The following is an 18,783-nucleotide window of genomic DNA, read 5'->3' as shown; positions in this document are numbered from 1 at the left end:
TAACCGGGAAGCAGGTAGGAACAGTCAGTAAATGCTGTGCAGTAACTATCACGCACTCACATTCTGCTTATGAAGCATTTCATGCAGGCAGAAGGGGAAATGATTAAGATAAAGACATAACTTTCTCACTCTCAACTACAAAGAGGCAGGAAGCGACCACAATCCAGTCCGGAATCAATGGGCCCACCACCCGCCGGGGGGGACGTGCAACCACTGTTAAAGAGGCCCAGTGCCACTTAGAGTGCTGCTGATACCACGGGCCACTCAGACCCAGGCCTGGGAGAGAGGCCTAATGGCCTCTATCCACCCGCAACAGAATAAGAGTCCAGAAACAAGGTCAAGTGCCCTGCAGATTCTGTGGTCCTCAAAGACCAGGAGTGAACTGCCACCTACCACACGCATACATGCTGACTCTCACTCAGCCGTTCATTAACAGGTGCTAGGTAAGACGGGGTGATGCACGCAGACGCAATTTGCCTGAGGTAATCTCAGGTTGCAGTGGGGACAGGGTGCTCGCATTCCCGTATGAAAAGGCCATCTTCGGGACTGGCACTGCGATGAAGGCACATCACTGGGGCGCTGGCACAAGCTGCTGCCTATGCTTGACCTTTGTGTGAAGACCGAAGTGGTCTGAATGAGCTCTCGTCCTTTTAGCACATGCTCTATATAACATGCCATCTCTTTAACTGTGCCCCGATGGCTGCATCCCATTACACTCCTTTGTCCCCCTCTGGGTGAGGGCCACAGTGGGCCAGTCTCACCATTAGAAGGGCCACTTCAAACCTCACTGAAGACACCCCCAGACCTTCAGCTGTCTCTTTCAGTGCAAGTACAAGCGTGCATATTCACATACATTTATACACCGATAACCCAGAATTCTTCACTTGAAAGGCAGCTGAAAGCAAGCTTTAGCAAGAAAGGGATAAGCAAGCCATGGACTTAACACCATGATATTCCCTGACCTAAATGCTGACAGCAGTATTTATCGTAGTTTGTCATCATCATGCAAGTCATACGAGAGAGGTGGGGTGGCAGAATTACAATGGCTTTACAAAAAGCTCTGCACCAACAATCTTGTATAGCAGAACAACTAAGCAAAGTGGTAAATAATAGTTTTGTGCAGGAATATTAGAATTTCACTGTTAATTAAGTGCCTTGCTGTAGATCATGTGCCATGCAGATTCCAGGGTATATGATAAACTTCATGCGTTAGGCCAGGGTCAAAAAAACAACCATAATATTTTAATACCTTATAGGTCATTTAGACATGCATTCATTTTGGACAAATGATTGACTCAGAATACAATAAATAAAAGCAATTTAACTTTAATTCAAAAATCCCCTAATCATCAGCATTCCCAATCAGACAAAAGGAAAATGACTGATATGACTTAGAGCACTTAAATGAGCAAATGGGCATCATTCACAAGAGACTAAAGCCGGTAGGAAATCAATTATTTAAAAATGGTTTTACATGGAGCCTAAATGAACGCTGTATGCCAGAGAAGGTCTAAGGAACCTCAACAGCACTGTGTGACTTGGTTACCCTAGCTGTACTGCCATTTCCGCACTCATATTAACTTAAAAACAGCAATATTGATTGTGAGGAAGTGTGGAGAAATCTATAAATAAAAGGAAAAACACAAAATATTACCTTACCTTTCTCTGATAAATTCAGAGAGTTCCTTTGTTGATATTTGGCCATGCTTCATGTTATGGTAAAGTACATCAAATCCATTGTTTTTTTCACCCTGCATTGGAAGACAAGGAAGACAAACACTTAATTTCAGGACAGTCCCTGCAGTTTCTCCAAGCACCTGGCCAACAACTCTCATTCTCTCATCACAAATTACCATGGAGGCTCTCTCCACAACTAGCATTCGCATGGTTTGAATGGCTGTAAGCTGCATTTTCAGAAGCCTCTGATCCACCATCTTCATTCTCGCCATGTTCTCAGATACCAAGATGCTGTCCAAAACACTGGTGTGGAAGAAGATGGAATGGCTCTGAGGCGAAATGGTAACCAACTGAATGAGATCTCAAGTTGCAACGTGTTTAAAAATGCATATTCACTGAATAATTCATTGGGACGGACAAAAGCACAGGTTCTTAATTTCCCTAGCATGAGAAAACTGGTTATAGTTTTAACAGGGAGCTTTAAAAACTGCTTTAGAAAAGAGTAGAAACGTTTACTTCCATATCACTGTATGTCTACCACATTTATATATTCTGTGTCAACCTAGAACCACTACTTCAAGTTAACTATTAACTAACTAGTGCAGAGGATATAACAAATAGACACGTTTCAAATATCTCCCAGAACGAGGAACTATGACGACCTAGCAAGGTTTTTTTCAAATGTCACTTGATAGTTTGATAAACGATTTGAAAGCTTGCCTGACCTCAATTGATCCCTGTGAAAATTGCTTAGTTTTTAAACAAGAGAGGACACTAGCCATACAGTATCCCAGCTCAGTTTGGAGGAAGTCCTTTGCAGAGGCAGCCAAGAGAGAAGTGAGCTTTCTCTTTTCTGGTTCAAAACAGGAAATGGCCTAAATAAATGGCCTATTGTCCAACAGAAACCAATATTTCCACATATCTGAACAAGCTCACAAATACAAGTGTGAAAACAGGCAACATGGAGGCTGTTTGCTATTCATCCAGTGTGAATTTGAATGATTTGAATATTGCTCTTTCAAAAAGCCATATTTAGCAAACACTGCAGTTCTACGCCAACCAAGCAGATATCCTGTATCTGCAGCAAAGACACTGAAAGCAGTGGGAAGAGCTCCACTTACAAAAATATACCGTGGGGTACAAAATGCACTGCCTGTTTGCAATGCATTATTTTTTTAATGTTTGTCTGTGGTTTGCGGTTGATTTCAGCTGTGTACACATACAGCACAATCCAGCATCCCCTTTTCCCACACAGGAAACATGAGAGGACTAAAGGGAAAAGATTCCAATGGAAAGTCATGTTCTGTGATTTGCCAGTGGAATGCATGACAGAATGAAAAGTACAGGAAACTATTTTGTGATGACAGAGCTTCTTAAATTCCGGCCTTAAACAAGGTGACATGAGCAGCAGTACTGGACAGTGAAATGTGAAGGCATAATACTTGTAGCCTCACTGCAAACTTCATTACCAATATACATGAAAAAGAACAAGCTCAAAAGAGTCAGTATAAAAACCATGGGAACACCCACACCCAAGGCATTTATTACTTTCACACGCAATGCTATTAGTTAGCTCTGAGCTTCTTTCCCGGGGTAGGCTGCCATTTTATTGAGAAATGGAAGAAGATTAGGACGGTTTGTTAGAGTTACAGAGACTGATGGCTCTGCTGCTCATCAATCGATGCTTTTGTGTTTCTGCAGCGCTCACAATGTGGGATTCAGGAGCCGAGGGCCCAGCTGCTGCGGCCTGAATGGGGTCCCACACAGCAAGCCCTCCTGTGTCCCCCAAATAAACGCACCCCTGTTCTACCCCCCTCTCCGAAATCAGCATTCAGAGAGCAGCCATCCAGGCCTGGAGCACGGCAGAGGAGCCTGGCCTTCCCAGAACCGGCAGGATATGAGGTGAACCAAGGTGAGCACAGAGGGTGCAGAATAATAAAGGAGTATGCACACACACACACCACAGGACTGTGTCATCTTCTGGTCTGACTGCGCTGTGAAGACTGATCCCGGCCGCCTGCGCTAAGCACAGCGGCTTGCTCCCGAGGAATGACGCAATCACACAGAAACAGATCCAGTCATTTTTACATTGGCATATAACAAACAGGGCCTGGTGTTGTTCTTGGGATATTGATCGCCTATAAACCGTTTGGATTTCAATGATCACATTGTCATCCGTGGCCGCGTGACAATTACAGAGTTTCCATTGCAACGCGAGGCCCAGCTGAAGCAAATAAACATTCATCGTATTTAGGAAAAGGATCATTTGGGAAAGACACACTGAAATAACAAGCCCTCCCTGGTCAGAAAAGAACACCCTCCCCTGTTCTCATGCACTTGACCTCATGAATTTCTTCCAGAGTAACAAATGGATCACGTATTAAAGACAAAGAATAACACAGCTACAAATGAACATTACTGAAGCTGAAAATGTGCTTGGAAACAACACTGTGGGCCGTCTCAGCATTTATTTCACAAAATAAATGACATGTTTTGTGACAATTAGTGATCTAGGCAATATCACAGAGACACCTCTGTATTAGTTTATACATCCCATGCCAGAAGGCTACATTAGAGACCAAGCCTTGCAGTTTACATTTACACTGTAGGCATGAGAGACACAGGTGTAAAAATACACCCAGAGCCCCATATGCAGCCTACACACACTGCACAAATCATAGACCGCTGCAATTAGTATCTCACCCACTGACTAAAACAACTGAAAAGTGTAGCATGCAAGGTTAAACAGCTGCACCCATGTAAACTGCCCCAAGTTTCAGAACTGGCAAGTCATCCAAACCCCGCGCTGCTGTTCTCTCCTGTTTCATACGAGTCCCTCACCTGGGAAGTCACATTCAGCGGTTGCCAAGGGCAGTAGCGTTTACCCAATTGAGCGGTATTGCACCTGCCTCCCAAACCTGTCTCTTCAAACAAATTTGCATGCTGAAATATTGAAGAATTATAAGACAGTTTATCGTCTTTTCAATAATAGTAGGCTATTTTTAGCACTGCACTTCACCTTAGGGCACATATCAGGCATTGCTTTAGCTGCTCAGATCTCACTGTTATATAGCTAATGCTCTTTAGTGACATAAGCATGACGATTAGTTTAAGCATGAAAATAGCACTGTATTTAGTATACAGTCAAAAGAAAATGAAAATAATAGAGTCCAGTTGAACTCAGTAGTTTTAGCAAAGGTCTGAAAGGTACACTAGGTAAGATCTTTGTGTTAAAACATTGTTACAAGACCATTGTAAATCCTTTCCTATCATTGAAAAAGGCTGATCATAATTATAGTGAAGTTTGTGTATTTGTGTATATGTATTTTACCGTAGGTCAAAATTGTTCCATATGAGTAAACTTACATCTGTAGGAAATGTGTGCTCAATGTTCAATATAGCTCAAATGACAAGTTTACATTATAAATATGCAGTCCTGGTTTGGAGAAGGCCTGCCATCCTGCCTACCGTGATGAATGAAAGAAAAATGAAATAAAACTGGTTTTCCCATCAGTGTCACAACAATGACCTCATTCACACGCAGCCAAGCAGAACAAACAAAGGTATGAGTAAATAATCATGATGACTTCTTATAAGTGCATGTAAGTGCAAATTGGCATAATATTTCTATTTCAAGGCTGTCGTTTACTAGCTTCATCTGAAACTGGCCAACAACACAAGTCTTTCAATGTTGAATGACTGTTATCTTGCTTATTTTAAATTTGAAAGATTATATTTTATGTACTTCTTCATGCGACTGGACCCACATGACTGGAGCTGCCCCTAGTGGTGGACGATGCAAGCAAAATGAAAGGTTTTGTTTTGCGGACTTGAATTCTAAGAAATCAATGTGTTAACTTCACACGGCAGCTCAAATGACCCTCTTGTTCCAGCTGCCTGCTCTCGAAGTCTCTCTAACTGGTTCAGACAGCACGCAAAACCAGGGAAGGCATTCTGCTCAGTTTCTCAATCCAAACTGCAACAGTAATTCTGGCAGGATTTTCTGGGCCTTCTATCTCGGCTGTACTTATAGTCTCGATTCTTCAAAATTTTGTGTAATATACAGTGGGCTCTAGAAATTATAAATATGCACATACATACTGTAAAAATAACTTTTCAAGATCATTGATATCCTTGGGCATGTGCTAATGGCCTGCCCTCTTCAGTTCAGACCACAGTTTTCGATGGAAGTCCAAAGACTGAGCTGGTCATTGCAGAACATGGATAGTGTTTTTACTTAACCAATTCTGTGTGGATTTTCATGTATGTTTGGGGTCATTCTCCTAGGGAATCTCAAAACCACCAACGACCCACCTTCATATTTGACTGTAGGTATGAGGTCTCCTTGTATACTCAGTGAGCACTTATTCAACTTATTTTCTAGACGTATTGGTCTTCTGCTGCTGTAGCCTATCCACTTGAAATCTTTACATGTTGTGTGTTCAGAAATGCTCTTCTGCATATCACTGTTGTAATGTATGGTTATTGCCGTTACTGTCATCTTCCTGTCAGCTTTGACGAGTCTGGTTCTTCTCCTCTGACCTCTCTCATTAACAATGTGTTTTTGCCCGCAGAACTGCTGTTCACTTTTTTTTGCTTTTCACACCATCCTCTGCAAACTCTAGAGACCGTTGTGCATGAAAATCCCAGGAGATCAGCAATTTCAAAGATACTCAAACCACCAATCATTCCACGGTCAAAGTCACTTGGATCACAGTTCTTCCCTATTCTGATATTTGGTTTGAAAAACAGCTGAACCTCTTGACCACGTCTGCATGCTTTTATGCATTTAGTTGCTGATTTAATATTCACATTAACAAGCTGGTGTACAGGTTGACCTAATAAAGCAGTCAATGAGTGTATGCATTCCACTTTTGCCACCAAACACACTGATGGTGTTTTTGGGCAATTTTAAGTTTAAGTTAAATTTTGAACTAATCTGACCACAGCAATCTCTTCCAGTCATAATTTCAATGATGTTTAGCACACTCAAGATGCTTGGTTTTGTTTCTTGTGCTCAGTAAGGGCTTTCTTCATGCAACCTTTCCAAAGTATTTGTTGATATAAAGGTGGTGTCTTATGGTTGCTTTTGAGACTTGGTGACCCCAAGATGAAACCAGTCTGCAATTCTTGCACTGTGATCCTTGGGTTCTTTATGGCCTCCCTCAGCATCTTCCTCACCATCCGTGCGGACATTATGCACTTGTGTCCTCTTCCTGACAAGTTTTTCTTTCTTTTTTTAAATCAATGGTGCCAATAATTCTGGAGCCCACTGTAGCATGGCAAGCTAACCAGCCTTAAATAGGAAAGACAAAGCCTTCATCCCTTAAACTTTAATTACACTGGTTAGTAGTGTCACCATTATGGTAAACACAGACTTTGACCTAAAAATGCTTCCAAGAAAACAAGTAAAGCTTCTGTTCACATTATTTTCCCTTTTAAGCCAGCAAACGCAACAGAATAGAAATTCCTTTTTAACAAGTCATTAGTCCATAATCATGCAAGAGAATGTAATTTAATAGTTAAGAACAGCAGGACTTCCAGTGTCAGTTACAGCTCCATCTTTCTTGTCAGAATCAGATAATCTTTCAGATAGCAGTTGTTAGCACGCTGCTACCCACAGGGAATGTTCCCCTTCCTGTTAGCTATGTGTTCCTGGAACAACATAGATAGTCATGGCTATTTTTATGCACACATATAGACACAGATACCCGCTTGCGCTAAAAGTCTAACAGCTGTGAAGAGATTGAGTTAAATATTGTGACCCAGTCCTGTCTCTTTATTTTAATTGCATCTATCATGATTTGGACACAGGCTTTCCCCCTTAGTGTAAATATTTAAGATTCACTTCAGTGATTCAGTCTGATTCAGTCCATGTTAACAGCAGAACATCTGCTGGAGACCTCTAACAGTGGCCCACTCTGACCTCTGAACTGTTTGCATCAAACTGCAATTAATTGTACATATGGTGTACAATATATACTGTAGGTCGAATGCATTGTAACATTACTTTTTAACTTATGAATACCCACAAACTTCTACACCAAACTTCGGAAGAACACTACAAGCACTAACAAGCGCATACTGTGAAAACATCTCTCAGTCATTGCAATCAATGCTCCAGAGGACTACTGACACAGGATTGACCAGCACAGTCACCAGTCAGTGATGACTAATCCATAATCAGGTTTTGCTGTGCTTAGAGTGTAGATGCCATCAAAATGTCATCGCAGACTGTATGCGCTTCGTAAACTTCCTCTGTCAAATGTGCACATGAATACACTCACACACAATAGAAAGCAGAAGTACTTTCACATTCTCAGAACACCCCAGTACAAACTAAAACTAGTTGCATGTAGTCATATAAAAAGGAAAACAGGGCAGTATCATCGTAACTGTAAAATGAGATTCTCTCTGAGTTGCCAGAGACAATAATGGATCTTTTCTCACCAACAGTGCGTGTGTGTGTGTGTGTGTGTGTGCATCTGCCGCATGACTATGGATGAAAGATATAGTAAAAAGCACCCCTCACTTCACTACAGCTGAAAAAAATGAATAAGATTACCCAGAACCAAAGATGCACAACGCACATATGCTACATCTGAAATGTAAGCAATAAGAAAGCCCACAGTCAGACTGCTATTGGCCTTAGATTTAATCACAAATTGTTTGTCATGGAGCAAACATTTAGGGGTCACCCTGTGAAGGACAGCAAGTATTTTAGACAGCTCTACCTCTAACATAGCAAATAAACATAGCACACATATCCCACAGAGATCTTTGCCAACTTCCGTATGTCGAAGATTAGGTTGCAGGTAAGTTATACTTGGCAAGAGAGGCCCAGCATGTCCATATACCGTAGTATCTAAAATGTACTCACTAATATCCTGTAAAACAAAGAAGCACAAATGTTCATGAACGTGAACTTCATGCATCATAGATGTTGGATGATGTTGGATGATGGAGGTTATGTCAGGTAAAGTGTTGACCATACGTAACAGACTATTTCTATTCAAGAACATGCTGGAATAGCACCAGTGTGGTCTTCTGACCAACAGTATATGCAAGTTTTGTTTATTTATTTGTTTATTTATTAGGTGAAAACTACTTTTACACAGACGTTCACTAAATACTGTGGACTGAGCAATGCATCACATACAGTAGCTTATCTTTACTGACAGTTATCTCCAAAAATTGAATTTACAGTAGTTCATTAGCTTATCACTGTTAATGTCTCCCCATTTATAATAATCAAGCTAAGCTTGGCTGTCTCAATTAATTAAGAATGTAGTTGAGTGGGGACAAGAGATTCAAGAGTTAATTCATTATTATGCACTTTAGACAGCGCAGCTTGTTACAGTTAATTATGCCATGCACTGAAACCAAACCTTAATTAAATTCAAGCCTAACTTTCTTTTTAATATAAGGGGAATATATTAATAGACCAGAACTGAAGAATTTATATTTTTCATCTTTTTATCAGCACAGACAGTGTTAAGAAATGTAACACTGTTAACACAGTGTATGCCAAGAAACTGTACTGAGAAGCACTGGACAATGCATACGATTAATTAAAGCTACATGCACAAAGTTAAAATGAAACACACAGCAGGAAGGACCACCTTTAGCATACATCACTTCCCATAGCCTACTTCCTGGCTAAAACCAACTAAGGACAGACAATTGAGCTATGATACCAATTGTGCATGGAAATATGAATATAATAAGCCATTTATACCAAGCTGCAGAAAGTCCAAATTAAATAGATTAATCACAGCTTCAAAATAAGGCCTAGAATAATCACAACAGCAAAAAAGACCCTGACAGCCCATGCAGAGCTTCTCATGAGACAGAGAACTGTCTCTCATCATTGTGCCAGCCATGTTTGTTCAGCTGAGAGAGAAGCCTGTCAATGTTTGACATTGTGGGTTAGAGAAAGAGTGTGCCATGCATCCAAAGCACACAGCTGATCAGGGCTCCCGCGTACAGTCAGTCTCTGCTGGCCTCTCGGGCAACAGGACAACAAAGAGTGATTTCACAGTGATGCTCTCAGGGCACAACACCCGTCCCTACACAGTGTCTGCCTCTTTACATCGATTTCTGCATCCGGAGTCCTCTGCACTGGCTCAGAGGGAGATGCTACCTTCATCTCACAAAGAGTAAAACTATCACAGACGGGTCATTCCGTGTCAAATCAGATAAGGCTATTGCAGCACCGTCTCAGATTTAATAGCCTCAAAAACACATCTGGGAAGCCATATTTGGGCATTAACATCTTGACAAGTATTGTTCCTAGCCTCACCAAAATTTGTAGGATGGAAGACAAACTTTTTTTCTGCATGCCAAAACTATTAAAGGCCTGTACTGCATGCCTTTTTATTTTTATTTCAAAAAATCCTAAACAATACTGAGTGAGTGATATTGAGGGTACTACAAACCCACATTTTTGCACCAATATGCTATCAATCATATTTTCTTCTGCAAGTACAATCTTTTATTAATTTTGTGCCAATATTTGAGGTCTCTGTCAGGAAGATAATAATATGGCATAGAATAATAAAACAAGGCGTGGTAGCATATTTAGGTCATTTTCACTGGATGTATGTGGGGTAGCTAGTAGGAACATGAAAATGGTCATGGCAATTGTTAGATATATGGTTATTAATGTTACAAAGTGCCAATGTCCTTCTATTTTTCCTTCATACAAAAATAGACACAGATTTGAGAAAGATTTTACCTAGAGTTTATGTATTAGGACCCTGAAGGAGTGGTAAATGGCCCTCCGGCAAAAAAAAAAAAAAAAAAAATGGAATCCTGTAATGGACATTTTCCCAAACATTATTGACAAACGTTGAACAAAATCTGGGACGGTGCTAAAACCACTTTCCTGGATTCTGTCTGATTTGACACGGAATGACCCAGTCAGGATCAGTGTTCTCAAATATTGAGTGAAGAGCACCAACAGAGCAAACAGGCAGATGGAACTTAATCCACTCACTCAAAACTATTCAACTGTAGAACCAAATTAGATTTCAATAGAAAAATTTATACTTCCATGCCTGCAGTAAAATATTCAGTATTATTTCAACTCTTAACAGGGAAAATATGTACACAGCCAATGTAAAATATAACATACTCCACCAGAGAATCAGAAATGATTTAGGCCTAAGATGTCATGTTTTTCTGTGCGTCACTGAATAGCAAGGATTCTTTGCAATGTTTGTTTTGGTTTTTTTTGTACCGTACAGGTGTGTCGATGTGTATGTGTGCCAAAGTAATTACTGATATGGCATAGAACAAGAGCAATAATACTCAAGACAGGGACAAGCCCAGTCAATATGAAGGCGCCAGTGGTGTATGATTGAGTAATCGCAAGTTTACAGCCTTCAGCTCTATGGGTGATTCGGAGTGCCTCCCCCAGGATTCTGTAGAATTATTCCCATTCACAAAAACACACATTTAATGAACATATATAGAAAGTAAATGAACTTAGTGGGTCAATTGCAGTGGGTTTAACTGGAGTTTAAACCTCAGGTTTAATTCTCTTGACCACAGAACTGCCTTACAACTGGAACCGCTAAACCTTATTTCACAGATTTGGACAAGTGTTCCACTGGCAATGCAGTTCTGTGGTCTTGTGGTTTAAAGCTGATGTTTAAACTCCAGCTAAGCATACCGCAATTGACACAGTGTGCAGCACAACAGAATACTGCATTCAAGAAAAAACTATTCTCAGGTTATATCGTCAAATGCCACTTTCTGCACAGATAATTTTTAACTGGACTCACATATCTGAATTTACAATGAATTTACACTGAGAGAACAATGTTAGCATACTACCAAAACAACATATTTTAAGTTTCTACTGTTTTAAAACACAGTGGTATGGTGACTAGCTTGGGTTTAGTGGATTCGTGTGTTTTTTGAGTCAGTTTCAACCATTCTTTAGAGGAAAATATTTACAATTATGTTGTGACCACCAGATTTGTAGATTTCACTTCAAAAGCATGTCCAGAAAAGGTAGTCTATTATGACGAGAACAGCAACAACAAATACAAGAAAAAGACAAATAGGAATAAGAAAGTACAATACAACACTATGAACTTGCAACTTCAGGATAACGTTTGTGAACGGTACATGTATGCGATCTATCACCACTCGTACATGGAGTGATTTTATTAAGGCTGGGGTTGATTCAACTAATTGGCTGCCTGGGTTTCGTCCTCTGTGAAACCCGCAATCCCATGACAATCTCAATTCTCACAGACGCTGTGGCCTTAACCACACAGTCATATGCAGCGATATACATTTACAGCCATTTACCCTGACATGTCATACTGGTTTTAGCTAGCCATTTTTAACCATGATGAAAAATAAACAAGATTAAAAAGGAGTTCCATCTGAGGAAAGGCCGACTGTAGCGAACGTTTATGATTTACGTTTTTACAAACACGTCTCTCGTGTTCGTGTTTGTCAATGGCTAACGCCTTTATTAAATATGTATTATAATGGGTGGCAACTACATTTCTAGAATGCTTCCTGGCTAGTTAGCGAAATACCTTTATAGCTTACTGCCAAAATAAAGATGAGAACAATCAATGTCTGGACTATGCTGGCATGTGAGCAGGTTTATTATCGTCTTGCGATGCGTTCATCAACATATCGCAGGAATATGAAACAGTCTCTTTTTGCAGGATTGTATTATGGCAACAAAAAAAAGATCTATTCAAACGCAACCCATCTTCTCTGGCAGAACTCTGGAAACGTACGTATCTGGTATCTCATTCTAACTTAATTACGGAAGAAAGTGACGCAAACATCTCATTGAGTGACAACAAAAATGGCCAATGACGTTCGTAGATAATACCAGAAACATTCCAAGACAGTCTATAAGAGCCAATTAACGGAGGGAAGGAGGTTTCCAGTTGGTTATTCAAGCTAGATAGAGTTTATTGAGGCCCAATCCCCAGGGTAGCATAATGGTATTTGCCGAAAAAAGTAGTGGGGGATACGGGGTAACATATCGAGTTCACTCTAGTCACATTGTCCTTGCCGGTAAGAGTTAATACTTCTCATATAACCTTTCAAATAGACGAGATAAAAATGATTCACATAAACCTTTGTCATATCAATCGCAAAATGGGAGGAGATATATGCTAACTGGTGTTCCAGCTAGCTAACCTTAATGACAAGAAGTAAATACAAAAAACATACCCAGAAATTTTCAACGAAATAGGCCGTTATCATCTTGGCTTCTTCTTTGCCGTTGAAGTAACAAGTCTCTTAATATTAATTTTATTTTTTACTTAACACAGTTGGTTCGTCGTCCTCCCCCCGTTTCTGTTGTGTCTGCTTTTTTTTCTCTTTTTTCCTCTCTTCACTCCCTTCCTCCCTCCCCACCTTCAGCTTCAGATTCCCATTCAGACTCCACCTCTTTCAGTCCTGTGAGTTCAGTGGACTGTAAGTACTCCTCCAAAACTCAGCTTGAAGCAAGAGTAGAAATAGCGCCACCCAAGGCGAGTATAGGCTAATAGCGAAAAAAATGAATATAATATTCCATGAAAACAATGCAATTACATCACTGCCAGGGGGTAACGTTCGTCAGTGAATAAGTTAATTATTTTTCAATTCTTTTTAACGGTTTTTCTCATTGTCATAATTTCAATATAACATACAGGAAATAAAATGTCAGAACATGCCTCTGCCAAACTTTTCAGTACAATCTTGGACATTTCGTCCTTCTACCATAACGTTTATAGGTTACATATTACGAGCAAAATTTCATATGTATACAGGTCAAAAGGTTACCACTCGGGTATACGTTAACTTAATACCATATGAAATAAGAGTTGATTGTCTCATTCTAATCGGCCATTATTCATTCCATCCATCGAATTTGGCTCTTTATGGCCCGTTTGCATTTTCTAACTCACCACTACAAGCCATTTATAACGAATAGTAAAATTTTTAATCAATGTTAGCATTTTAGACATGTCGAGTTACATTTTCTGGTATTTCTTAACAGAAAGTTAGTTCCAGGTCATTCCTAGCTTTGCACACCATGAGCCATTAGCAGGAAAACGACTAAGTCTCTAAAATGAAAAGCTGATGGTTGAATAGCCTGAATTAGACATAATTCAATGTCGTTTTCTTTTGACTGTGTCCTGTCCATGAATGGTCTTGCACGTAAAATGATGAGCATCTACAACACTTAACCCCTTATCGAGCCTTCCTAACACCCCAGCATCTGAGAGCAGGGTGCTTATGATGTTCTGGCCAAATACCAGGAAAGTCTGTAGAATGCATTAGCAGCACACATGCTACATTTGTCAGGAACTAGGCTACATGGACCAAAACCGATTCCTGCAGTTGGAATGTTGTGAGACCACATTAGTGCTCTTTTCACTTTACATGGGAAGATAAGAAACAAAACTAATGCATGCATGAGATGTCTGACACCATCTTATTCTGTGCAGGGCATCGTCTACACAGAACATGCTTGGTTCTTTCAGTTAAAGCCAATGGCAGAATAAATTACTGTAGAGAAATAAGTATATTGTTCAACTTGTGGTTAGTTACTTATCAATGGTTTGCAGTTCTGTTGAGTAATGGGTAATAAATTATATGATATATTGGGGTCTTAACCAGCACACTGGGCATTGGGCAACATAAGGATTTATCCGTATGCGGATAAATTTGGCCAGATGCAAATTCCTCATACTGGCCTGCAGAGAAAAAGTGTGCTTGATGTAAAATTTTAATAATTGTGACAGCAGTGTTCAGCATTTGTCACATTCAGCATTGTTTGTGTGACACTACTCTTAACCGTGAACCATGGTTGGTTTGCTACTGTGCCCTTTATCATCAACCTCAGTTTGCCCAGTGGCTATCCATGCTTCCCTGAGTGTTAAAGTTAGAAATGAGCAGAAACGGCTGTATGAATCAGTAACTGAGTGTGTAAATGGATAAACCAAATACAGGACACCGGAGACCCATTTAAAAATACAGCGGAACTTGGTGTGTAGCTTAAAAGGCATTAAAACAGTTGTTGGATGAAGTAATTCCTTTGTTGTAGCACAGGGAATCAGTTCACCAATCATTTCATTCGAATCCACATATCAAACAGAATGACTGCAGTTGTCAGGAAAAAGGCAGTTACATGACCACTGCTCCATTTCCCAGTGATAGCTGCAATAAGAGAGACACTTTTATGTAAACAATTTATTTTCAACAATGTACATATCCAAGCAGTGATTAACATTCACATCTATCACTACATCATACAAATGTCATTACAAAATTACTACAGTACAATATATATTCTTTGCATGATCCAAAATATTTGGTGGCCCCAAAATTTTTTTCCTTAAAATTCAGCAGCTTATCAAAAAATTAAAACCATATTACTATTCAAAATGAAGTTCTCTCATGTTAGCGAAAGTATGAAGGCAGACTTCAAGAAATACTAGTCAAGTATACACAGCTAGAGAAGATTGCTGGAGGATGTTTTGAAGGAAACATTCTAACATTACAGTAGTTGGTGCTGTATTAGGAAACTTGGATGAGTTTCATAAAGCTTTAATTCAAGCTCTTTTCCTAAGAAAAGCCTCTTCAACCCCAATTCTAATCATACGAGAGAAAATGAGCTCAATGTGCAATGTGCATTTTCTCCCAACAAGCCAATACAATTCCCAGTTAAACTATCCAGCTGATTTTCAAGGCATCAAAGTAAATACTGCACTAAAAAAACATGGAGTCAAAATCACTGTGCCCCCAGCTAAATTGTGCCAGATTTATTCAGCTGATATTTTTCCCCAGCCTATGACTTGGATGAGTACTCATATAATTTAATCTCAACACTCTCATTGTAAAACAAAGGGTGTTCTCTTTAGTGCCACCTGGCATTTTCCTGTCTACTATAGTCAGTCATAAAAGCAAAGACATTATTCTCACTTTTCCCTGAGACAGGAAAGATTACTGAAATTTAACATCCATGCAAATTTTCTATTCAGGGTTGAACAGGAGTTGCTTTGCAGTCTATTACTGTTAGAGTCCTTCATAAGGGAAGCTCGAATGGAGAAGGCATACATATAAAAATAACAGTAAACACGGACCTCCTGAGGTTTCTACAACAAAAAAATATTCAAGTAGAAAACTACATGATCACTTAGCAGCGGCCATATCTGTAAGACAGGACACCAACAGCATTTTATTCAGTGTGATAGTAGCAGACAAAATTAAGCCGTGCTTTTAGCATGCCAAACAGCTGGAATGTGACAAGACAAAAGTATCACAACTTTAGAAACATTCACACAACACAAAAACATGAAAACCACAGAAACGGGCGCTTCATATATCCCATGATGTTTATATATTGTTTTGCCTTTACACTGTCCATTCTTTCAAGTGATTCATTATCTAAGGCAGATAAACAAAATGTCAGTTTAAAATAAATAACAATAAATACTCAAGTTGACTAATTTTAGTCTCAAATGCATGGAAATTTGCATCTTGTAATGCATCATTTCTCTTTTTTTTTTTTCTTATTCCCCCACCTGATATAAATTTCAATGACACAAAATAGTCAGTAATCAATTTCAATCTACACAGGCTTTGATTGCACTTATCCAAACAGCCATGAAAACCCTACTTTTAAGTGGCAGCTTTCACTTGGACCATGACGATTTAGAAAGAGGGAATTTCAGTTTACGTTTTGTCATCTGATTCCAATGGTGTGTGGTGAGTATAATATCAATTCACTATTCGTAGGGGAGATGAAAACGAAGTCAAACACGTGTAATGACAACTGCGACCACACACAACAGAAAGGTGTATGTCTATGAATACCGGTATATTCTAGGACCATTTTGCCTCTTTATTTACTAAAACACAGGATGGACCAGTGGCTGGTGGAGGCATAATGTCTTAAAAGATGTGAAAACTGAGGAATGTGGGCATGCTCCCATGCACTCAAACATATTTCTTCAAAAAATAAAAGAAATATTCCCTTAAGAATCCAAACACACATGCACACACACACACACACACACAAACTTAGTCTAACATAGTCAGTGCAACAGTTTATGCCACTCACCACTAACACACAGAACGGGAACATGCAAGGTAGAGGAATCGGACTCGAGTGTTAGCATGGGACACCTATGAATTTGCAGGAGGCTGCTATGGCTTTAGAGGTGTATGCATGTACTTAGGTATGCCCCTAAATGACATATCCATGTGCCTTATGGAGGACCACTGCAGGCCACACTCCGGCCAGCAGAGCGCTTTACACGGTTGACGAAAGCCCAACCCATATTCATCATGGGATACAATCAGACGATACAAGAATTCAACACTTGCACTTTTGCAGAATCAAAAAACAAAACACACAAGTACCAGATCTATTTTGTCCCAAGTTCACAGTATTAAACAGTATAACAAAATACACATTAGGGTGAAGGGAAAGGGGAAATAAACATGGGGATACTCTCACAACATGGACTGAAAGAGTTGAGAAGTCAATAAGCCAAATATGTCATGGAGGATAGTAGTCCACCTTCTTCTACATAGTACCCATTCATCTACTTAGGGTAGTAAGGGCCACCAACATGCGTGGATCAAGTTTCTGAGTACCCTGCTTATTACATTACAATAAAAATAATAAGCATCTTAAAAGATCATGCTTTGAACAAGAAAATAATAATAAAATGAAAATAATGTTGAGTGGGGATTGACCACCAAGAACAGCGAACAGACTTTGACCATTGTCCTTAGGTTGCCACCTAATGTTCAACAAAGCCCTTGACAGTTCTCTTTACCATACGGCTTTTTATAGTCTCAAGAAAGTCTGGTATTATTCACTAGTATATGTCCATGCAGAAAGCACATCACATTGACAGCACAGAAGCAAAGTTTGCACAGGTAAATCGGCTTTCTACACTGTGCAGGTTTACAGACACTTATCAACCTTAGTCCTAGGCTATTTCCTACAGATATAGGCCTTACTGGAACTACTGTACTTAAACCTATCCTTAACAAAAATCAGGAGCTCTACTGCAACAGAAAAAAAAAAAATGAGTTGTAGAATCTTAATGCAACACAAACCCAGTGCAGCACATTACCATCCATGTATTCCATCCCCACTGATGCAAGCATGCTACTTTTCTTAAGACGACTTTCCACCACAACAAAGAAACTCAAATGCACCTGCGTGACATTTGTCAAGCTGTACGAGTCCACAGCCATTGACTAATAAAATGTTCAGAAGATGTTGGTTCAATTGTGAGGATATGAAGATGGGTTTAATTCCCGATATGCAGAAAGAGACATGACTGATTTACAGGCTCTGTTGATTAGACTGTTCGTTCCTTAATATGACAGTTTTAGCGTTTACTTAACCATCGTCTACTGCTCTTTGTTTGCTAGCAGCTGTGCACTGAAGAGACAAAACACAGTTAGCGTAGAGACCGTTGCTTCATTGTGTATTCTTCATTTACATGCAATTGTCTAGATTTATTCCATGCCTATGTCCTTATGTACTGTATGCTCTGACTGATACTTATAGATTTAGTAGCCTCATCTTAAACCTCTTTCACAGACATTTTTTTCTTTCTGTGCACCCCCCATTAAGTCTAAACCCAGCATTTTACTTAAAAAAAAAAAAAAAAAAGAAAAGAAAAAAAAGAAAAAAGAAGAAGATAATTCCCAGAGGTTTGCTTCCTTAGATTTCTACACAGATTTGCCCTAGAACTGGATGAAAATAATCTGCGTTTACTTCTTAACATCTGATTGAGCTTTGAAAAGATTAATTTTTTCCTCCCTCCTAATTGGCCGGGCGATTTTCTGTTACACCTGTGTGTAAACAGCGCCACGGCTAACACCTCCCTCCCACCCCACCCAGAGGGGCTGGGACAGCTCCGTGTCCCCCCACCCCACTGGTCTACCCTTCCCCCAAGCAAAGGGTAACGTTTTCCCTGGGTCTAGAGGCTCCCCGTTGTCTCCCACAGTGTATAACCTAGGAAGAGAAAGGAACAGGAATCAGATTTTTACCCAAAAGGACATGGAAACTGACTGGACTGGTGTGGAGGTTTTTATCCCACACCATAA

General features: G+C 39.8%; 2 protein-coding genes across 11 annotated transcripts in view; both read right to left on the bottom strand.

Annotated features, from left to right (window-relative positions):
* Positions 1 to 13,095, bottom strand: part of fcho2 (FCH and mu domain containing endocytic adaptor 2) — a 53,422-nt gene extending 40,327 nt beyond the window's left edge. For all 9 annotated transcript variants that reach the window (XM_061261974.1, XM_061261980.1, XM_061261981.1 and 6 more), the window contains exons 1-2: positions 12,892 to 13,095; positions 1,660 to 1,751 (exon numbers count right to left, since the gene is read on the bottom strand). In XM_061261974.1, the coding sequence (XP_061117958.1) occupies positions 1,660 to 1,751; positions 12,892 to 12,924 (125 nt within the window). In that variant the 5' untranslated portion in view covers positions 12,925 to 13,095. The remainder of the gene's footprint in view (positions 1 to 1,659; positions 1,752 to 12,891) is intronic.
* A 1,788-nt stretch (positions 13,096 to 14,883) lies between these two features.
* tnpo1 (transportin 1) overlaps positions 14,884 to 18,783 on the bottom strand; it is a 43,043-nt gene continuing 39,143 nt past the window's right edge. For both annotated transcript variants that reach the window (XM_061262601.1, XM_061262602.1), the window contains one exon: positions 14,884 to 18,691. The gene's annotated coding sequence lies outside the window, so the exon portion shown is untranslated. The remainder of the gene's footprint in view (positions 18,692 to 18,783) is intronic.

This window comes from Conger conger, chromosome 12, assembly GCF_963514075.1.
Source record: "Conger conger chromosome 12, fConCon1.1, whole genome shotgun sequence".
NCBI lineage: Eukaryota > Metazoa > Chordata > Actinopteri > Anguilliformes > Congridae > Conger > Conger conger.
This window is presented reverse-complemented; position numbering and strand designations above follow the sequence as displayed.